The following is an 8,437-nucleotide window of genomic DNA, read 5'->3' on the forward strand; positions in this document are numbered from 1 at the left end:
GGTTAAGAAGGGAATGCATTTAAAGAAGACACATTGAGTAGCACAAAATGCAGAAATTGTTCAGTTAACCTTGTTCCAGTCTCCTCTGCTGTATGATTCTAGATGAGATCATGCAAACACGTAATTTAATATCCTTTCCACTTGAAAGTATAAAATAAGCATTTTTACATTCCACTAAATATTCTTTGAACATTTTTTTTAATGGCTACTGTTTTAACACATGGGCATGTGAAACTGTAGAATTATCCCTCCATTGGATTTTAACTGTCTGGTTTTTGTTGTAAACAGAGCTCTAGTTAATAGAATTTACAACTTTGTTCACATCTCTATTTTACAGGACACATTTCCAAAAAGTGTATGTATATTTTGTCTTTCGTTTTGTATTCTGATGTTTTGTTTTGTTTTTTGAGAAAGAGTTTCTCTGTATAGACCTGGTTGTCCCGGAGCACACTCTGTAGACTAGGGTGGCCTCAAATTTGAGATCCACCTGTCTTTGCCTCCATATATACATGTATATATGGACCTTTGAAGCTGTCCTAGATCTAGCTCTTGTAGACCACACTGGCCTCAAACTCACAGAGATCTGCCTGCTTCTGCCACCTGAGTGCTGGGATTAAAGTTGTGCGCCACCACTGCTCAGCCAATATGTATATTTTATATCTTTTAAAATATAATATATTGAAGTAAATTAAATACTACTGTTTGAGGGCTACTATTTTCTAGTCATGTGTATGTGTATATATATATTGTTTGAATTCTGATGTAGGAGCCATAGAAGAGAGAGAAGCTCACCAAGATGCCAAGTCTTTATTTTCTGAGGGGTTTAACCTTATGGAAGAGACTGACACCCAGCTCACACTAGCTCATTTTAATTACTTTATTTAAACATATACAAGGTTAATAGGGGCTGGTAAATGTTCCAACTACTGAAGTCATCTAGCCTTTTCTTCCCTTGAGAGCAGACAGCCCCCACATTATGGAATGCCACAATCAAAAGTAAGAACTCCAGGTTTCTAGGAGTGTCTTCAGATCAAGGTCAGTATAGCTACAAACTCTCAGAGAGCACCAAGTGCAGAGATTCCAGAGAGACAGCATTTCTTCAAGGTTGAAACAGTCTCAAAACAAATTTTCAGCGTCTACCAATCAACCCAAACCTAACAAGGCTTTGCTGAAACAAGTCACTCAAAGCCAGGCACAACGGCTTTACTATACACATTACTACATGTGTGCTTTACTATATACATCACTACATGTGTGCATACAGAATCAGAAGCTCCCAGGATGCAAACTCACTGATCTCATAGGGTACATAATGGTTAAAACTGTGTTTGTGTTTCCAGGCATTTTCAGATGAATTTGACAAAAGGAGTCATGGAAATCCAAGTGACACCCAAGGTACAGTAAAGTGTTTAAGTTGACCAGTGATTTCTTGTTACCAAGTAACTGTTCAATGACAGGGAAAGGATGATGGTGATCATTTCTCTGATAAGTCAAACTGTGGAACATATTAAATGAAAATTAAAGGATATTCCATGCATGTGAGTATAAAAGAAACTGGCCTGACTTGGACAAAAGGGAAAGGTGGGCCAGGTCATATAAGCTGTAGAGTGGGATTTTTAAATTACTGATGAGACTACCACCTCCAGTGGATCATGTGACATAGTTTTTCCAAGAGACACCTTAAGAGACAATACAAGCCAACACTTCTCTGTCACATGTGGCTTTCTGTTTCTGAGTTCATCTTGTTTGGGTTCTCTGGAGCTTTGTTTTGAAGCAGGGTTTTGCCATGTAGCCCAGGATGGCCTCAAACTCCTAAATTCAAGTCATCCTCCTGTCCCAGCTCAGACCCAGGGCCACAGTAAACGGCAGCCAATACAGTGATAGAGCAGCCTGCGACCTCAACTGTTCTTGCTTCTGATGACTTGGTGCCTAATTCTGTCTTCTCTTTCCTCTGGGCAGGGTTTTATGGGAGTCTCTCCAGCCCTACGTTAGGAGTGCACGAAATGAGTATTGGCCCGATCCTCTTCCAAGTGGCCACGGGGGACATCACCAAAGAAGCGGCAGATGTGATTGTCAATTCAACATCAAACACGTTTAATCTCAAATTAGGTACTTAGTGAGATGGATTCTGTTTCATGCAGGAATTAGTGTGGTAGATCTTATGAAGAAGTGTTTCTATAGAAAGAATGGCTTTGTCAACTTGGGCTTGTTCCTGTTAACTAATGTCTTTAAAGTTATTTCAATGAACTTTCTTACAACTGGCAACATTTTTGAAAATGTCTCCTCTGTCCTTACTGCTCTATGATGGGGTGTGTTGAGACACAAAGACGTCTTTCTGGTCAGGTCACCATCTTGATTTTCTCATGTAGGAGTCTCCAAAGCAATTTTGGAAGGTGCAGGACCAAGTGTGGAAAACGAATGTTCTGTCTTGGGTAAGGAACGATGCTGCTTCTTGGAGCTGGATTGGAAGTGGAAGATTGACTGTGGGAGGCAGTGAGGAAACCGAGAAAGGGCCTTGGGCTGGGAGGACAATGTATTAATTTTTTTGGGGTTTTGTTTTGTTTTGAGACCCATGTATTCATCTTAAGATCATATATTTTATGAAGAAATTCTATACAGAAGAAGATAAAAACTGGAAAGATATTTTACAGTTAAGAGAAATTAATCCCCAAATTTCACTATATGTAGTATTTCGTGAACTTTTAATTCATAAAATGTTTCCTCGTGAAATCAGACATCTTGCTTTCTCCAAGCACAGGTCAGCATCTGACTCTGAATCTGCTCATGTTTCACAGCTCAGCAGAACAATAATGAGTACATAGTTACTGAAGGTGGATCACTGAGATGCAAGAATATTATTCACGTTGATGGTGGGAATGACGTGAAGAGATCAGTTTCCTGTGTTTTGGAAGAATGTGAACAACGGAAATACTCATCCATTTGCCTACCAGCCATTGGCACAGGTCCGTAGCCACAGGCTGTCAAGGCTCTATCCCAAAGTGTCCACTTCCCCATGGGTTTAGTCTTCACGGGGTCTGGGTGATGACAGGGACACCTTCCCTAGGAGTAGACAGTTTCCTCACTCCAAGGCACCCTGTCCACTAGGGAATGAGCAAAGCCTATGGGTTCTTTAAGGAGGAGGAAAATGAGCAGGGTGCATTTATGTGCACCTGTGGTCTCAATGATGGGAAGGATGGAGGCAGGAAGAGAGACCTGTGTCCCCACAATTGTCTATAGGTTTGTCAAAGGCATCTACTCTAATTTCCTGCCCCAGTGGTGGGCACCATTAACAGTGATAATCGGATGGGCTCTCAATCTATCAAACCAGCTGGCCCAGGAGAGTTTTATATTGTCTGTCACGTGAATTTGGCAACTGGCATTTACTTTGGGCTATTCCACAGTCTTACCTTGCCAGTGGGTTCCAGGGCTTGAGAAACAAGATCTGATGATGTTGAAGACAGGAGTGGATCTACTCATTGGCTGCTTTGAATTCTGCTGGGCAGCTAAAATGGTACTGAGTATGAGGAAGAAAGGCATCTTGGAGGCTTAGGGTAACCTAATACACCTAGAATTATAGACTATAACAAGTAGCTTACAGTTTTGGGTGCCTTAGTTTAAATCAGGTCCCCAGAGGTAGCTGGGAGAATCCCCCCCACCACATGCATAAAATGTATCAGAAGCTAAGATTGTTCTGTAAGAACCATGTTGTTTCAATATGCATTATCATTTTTCTTCTTTTTTTTTTGCCTTTTATGATCTTTTGAACACTCTCGTAAATCAAGGGGGAGTCACTTGGACTCTGTAATGGGAGGGCAGTGACCCTGGGAGCCAGGATCAGCTGAAAAAGACAGATGCAAATGTCACAAATCAGAACATGTTTCAGGGTCTTGTCCTGGAGTGTTGAACTGACCTGTGGACAGTATGAAACAGAAACTCCTCCTTACTGTGTCTAGGATGTCAAAACTATTTGATGATGTCATATTAGGAAAATATACATCGATTAAAGTGGGACCAGACATTTTCTTTCCTGTGACATCTGGAATTCCTTGTTTATATAGTAGCCTTTTGCAGGTGGATCTTAAACTTTTCTTTTGTGCGTGTGTTTTTCAAGGAAGTGCTCATCAGGACCCAGATGCAGTTGCTAAAGCTATAATGGATGCCATTGAAGAATTTATCCAGAAACCATCAGTGCAGGCTGTGAAGAAAGTCAAAGTTGTTATCTTTCAGCCTCGTATCCTGAGTGTTTTTTATGACAACATGAAAGACAGAGAAGGCTCCCCAGCTCCTCCCCAGCCGTCTCTACTGTCTAAGATCACCTGTGAGTTGTTTGCTTTTATCAAATACATTTTCCTCACCTTGATGCTGAAGGGAATAAAAGAAAAATTAATTTTCATTTTCTCTTTAGCCTTTTTAGGCTTTCCAAAACATGCTCCGCACAAACAGAACACCCTGTTTTTGGAGAAGAAAATAGAACAGACAGTTTTCCGGGTATGTGGCAAAGATGAAGACAGTGTGGATCGCACAATCTCCTGGATACAGAACCTGATCACCCAGGAGCAGCTCTCCTATCGCAGTGACGATGAGTGTGTCAGAGACTTTGGAGAGAAGGAGTACAAGAAGCTGAATGAGCTGCAGGAGAGGCTGAACATCGTCATTGAGCTGGACCAGAAGGCGCCTTTGATTGAAGTTACAGGAACCAGCAGAGATGTGATGGGAGCTAGAGATGAGATTGAAAACCTGATCAAGAGCATCCGATTGGCTAAAGAGAAGGAAAGCCAGGCAGACTATGTCCTCACATTTGTGGAATGGCGATATATTGACAACAAGGTCATACACTGTTTTGACAAAATAGCTACCATGCAATTGGAGGATGCATGGCAGGCAAAGCACAAGAGAACTGTTGTCAAAATTAATAATCAGGACTTCACAGTGAACTTGAGGACAAACACAGCCACAGGCCCTCAAGGACAGAGTATCACTGTGCAGCGCCTCTTAAAGGATGGAAGTAAGTTACATGCTCTTGGGTGGAAGTGCTGGGATTAAGGGTGTGTGTCTCCACCACCTGGCTCATGTTGTTTTTTACAGCCTTTTACTATGTAGCCTTTGCTGGCCAAGAATACTTTTGCTTTGTTTTTGAGACAGTATTTCACTATGTAGCCATGGCTGACCTGGAAGGTAGACCAGGCTGGGCTCAAATTCACAGATTTGCCTGTTTCTGTCCAATTCTATTCCCATCTTCTCTTTCCTGAGCCAAAGGTTCCTGGGTACCAGGTCAGGAAGTGGCCTACAGGTTCTCCATCGATCTGATCCCCAAGATGGGAGTGTCTGTCTTGTGTAGGCTGTCATTACTGCCTTCAAACCACATGAGTCCCCCTTGGCTTTTCACAGACTATATTCATCTTCTGTGGGACCAGTATGAATGAACCCCTCAGACTCTAAGCAATTCCCATTCTAAGGAATGATATATCATATGTGGTATTCAGCAGCCTTTCACAGACAAACCCTACCACCCACCCACCTACCTCTTAAGATGGAGTGAGGCAAATGAGAAAATGCATGTAGACTACCCTCTAGTGGTACAAACTCATTCATGTGCAAATGACGGAGATTGTTCAGAACAAGTTAGTAATGAATTTGTTAAATCACATCAGAGTAGAGGCTGTGCACTAAATGAAGGTGAGTTACAACATGTAGTCAGTTCTCACACCATAGCAAGACGGAAACGAGGAGTAGGCAGAGAGGCTCCATCCCTAGGAAACCCTAACTCAGGACATGGATGGCTTTTGTCTTCTTCTGGAGAGGGTGCTGGGAAAAAAGAGTCTCATATGTGTCAGGCAAGAGATCTACCACTGCGCTATCTCACCTTAAATCACCCGTCTCTTTAAACAAGTTTTCCATCTCATCCTGATACCAATGGTCCATGCTCCATGCTTTTAACAACATCCTTTTAGGAAGATAAGAAATGTCTTGAATACATAGAATTATGAGGCTATAATACAACAGGAAGGAAGGTTTGTCAAAGCATACCGGAAATGAACACAGGAGCCCTTAAATGTCTATTTTGCAGCTGAAATCCCTTCAAATTGGAGTGACATGGGACAGAAGAAATTGCTTGTGGTCAGTCTGCAAACCAGTAATCCTGAGTATATCATGGTGGCAAGCAAGTTCCACCAGACCTGCCAAAACTTCGTCATAGAGAATGTAAGTTGACTGCTGAGGAGTTTCTTCATGGAATAGTTTACATAGTTAGTTATATAAGTAATATAACCAATGTTCTTGAAGAAACCTACACATATATGGGTCTGTAGAGGTGGCCGAGGAGTCAAGATTTTGTATTGTGCTCTCAGAGGACCCTAAGTTCCAAGTTTGGTTTCCAGACCCATGCAGGTAGCTTATGACATTCTGAAACTGTGGCACCTAACTAGCCAGACTAACTCGGTGCATTAACTAACTCCATGCCAGTAAGAAAGACTTCTCTCTCTCTCTCTCTCTCTCTCTCTCTCTCTCTCTCTCTCTCTCTCTCTCTGTGCGTGTGTATGGAGGAGGGGTAGAGGGAAGGGAGTGTTCACACATGTAGAAGTCAGAGTGTGATTTTGTTGAGTCAGTGTTCTCCTTCCAACCTTATGGAGCAAACTCAGGTCTCCATATTCTTCCTGAGCTGTCTTACCAGTCCTCAAATGCTTTTTCAACACAGGATGCTGTCACTTGGCACTAAATTTCCTCGAGTAGAATTTTTGCTTGTGAAAGACAAAGATTACTGGTAATTTTCTATCACTTGGCAAGGGATCTTGGCATCTCCAGAATAACTCAATACTTCATTAATTTGTAGATCGAAAGGATCCAAAATCCAGCTCTCTGGAAGAAGTACCAGGCAAGCAAAAAAATCATGGATGAAAAGAATGGCCATGAAAGAAATGAGAAACAACTCTTCCATGGAACGGAGGCTCGCTCTATTCCACACCTCAACAACAACGGATTTAACCGCAGCTATGCTGGGAAAAACGGTGAGGAAGGATGCAGTCAGTTTCCCCAAATGGGCTGCTGGCTTGGAACCATCCTGGGCTCCATTCACTGTGTTCCTCATATTGTGCTGCCCAGATTGGAGTCAGTTTTAGCAGTAAACAGTAATATATTTAAATGTCACCCCAAGGGCTTGACTACCTCCTTGAGGTGAAATATTAATAATGATTATGATGATGATAGAGAAAATATTCAAAATATTCTAGTCAATCATTCCTTTACATTAGTTGATATATTGGGCTAACATGTTGATTTATATGCTACATTGAACTACATTAATATGTCTTTCTCTTTGCAGCCACATGCTATGGGAAGGGAACCTATTTTGCTGTCAATGCTTTCTATTCAGCTAATGATACATATTCCAGACCAGATGCCAATGGGAAGAAGTATATGTATTACGTGCGGGTTCTCACTGGGAACTACACAATGGGAACCTCATCACTGATTGTGCCTCCTCCAAGGGACCCTCGAAATTCTACTGACTTGTACGACACTGTCACAGATGATGATAAAAACCCAAGTTTGTTTGTAGTGTTTTATGACAATCAAGCATACCCAGAGTATCTCATCACCTTTAGGCGGTGACACTTCAGAGCACCTTCATGCATCTGCTGCAAGACAAATTTTAGCAGTTTCCTCCTTATGCTGTCTCTAAGAGCACAAGTTCTTTCTTTGCTGTGGACATGTTTCCTCAGCTGTTCCTCCATGGTGGAAATGAATCCACGTGAGAGCCAATCAACTTGAGAATTTAAATCAGGTAACAGCTGAAGCTGTGCTGTCTCAAATGTGACAGTAACACCCTCACAGACTTTGAGGAAGCCACAACAGTTCCGGCTACCACCAGTGGAATCGTGTCAGAGAGGCAGTGTGCCGTGGGGACACATAGTGTCATTGAGCCAGTAAGGCTGCCGGCTGCCAACTGCCAACTGAACAGATGCAGAGCAGAGAACCTCTTTCTTCACTAACAGCCCTGTGCCATGTGGGCTGGATGGCTCCAGGCAGGACTATGTACAAACTGGGTGCTGGCATATGGCTCGTGGTCGGTGTGAACTGAGCTCCAGGAGGGGAACAGCTCAGAAGCCCTGGCCCAATTGCCAGAGGCCCGTTTTAATGTCAACCCCAATGTTCCGGCTACCTAGTGAAATCACCCTTCTGCATCTCCAGGGGAAATCCTTCCACCCTGTGAAAATGAGTGAATGCTGAGGACCCTGCTAGCATCTTTCCCATGGCAAGCCAGCTTGTGATGACTTCACAGCTTTGTGTGTTAAGCCAATTAATTAGTCAGACTGCTAACTCAGTGTCTACTGGATGGTAATTCTTTCTTGTGGTACTGGGGACTGAACCCAGGGCTTCACATAAGCCAGGAACAACTCTACCACTGAACTACACAGTCCCAGCCCTATTTACTTTTTAT

The 8,437-nt window shown here is 42.6% G+C and overlaps 1 protein-coding gene across 2 annotated transcripts in view; it reads left to right on the forward strand.

The window, feature by feature from the left end:
• Positions 1 to 7,608, forward strand: part of LOC121461967 (protein mono-ADP-ribosyltransferase PARP14-like) — a 36,457-nt gene extending 28,849 nt beyond the window's left edge. For both annotated transcript variants that reach the window (XM_041673356.1, XM_041673355.1), the window contains 9 exons: positions 1,341 to 1,395; positions 1,960 to 2,109; positions 2,370 to 2,432; positions 2,796 to 2,963; positions 4,112 to 4,318; positions 4,406 to 5,005; positions 6,068 to 6,201; positions 6,830 to 7,004; positions 7,319 to 7,608. In XM_041673356.1, coding sequence (XP_041529290.1) covers positions 1,341 to 1,395; positions 1,960 to 2,109; positions 2,370 to 2,432; positions 2,796 to 2,963; positions 4,112 to 4,318; positions 4,406 to 5,005; positions 6,068 to 6,201; positions 6,830 to 7,004; positions 7,319 to 7,608 — 1,842 coding nt within the window. The remainder of the gene's footprint in view (positions 1 to 1,340; positions 1,396 to 1,959; positions 2,110 to 2,369; positions 2,433 to 2,795; positions 2,964 to 4,111; positions 4,319 to 4,405; positions 5,006 to 6,067; positions 6,202 to 6,829; positions 7,005 to 7,318) is intronic.
• Positions 7,609 to 8,437: the final 829 nt, after the last annotated feature.

Source organism: Microtus oregoni, unplaced genomic scaffold, assembly GCF_018167655.1.
Source record: "Microtus oregoni isolate MIOR12 unplaced genomic scaffold, Mior012 000023F_ref0000262, whole genome shotgun sequence".
Lineage (NCBI taxonomy): Eukaryota > Metazoa > Chordata > Mammalia > Rodentia > Cricetidae > Microtus > Microtus oregoni.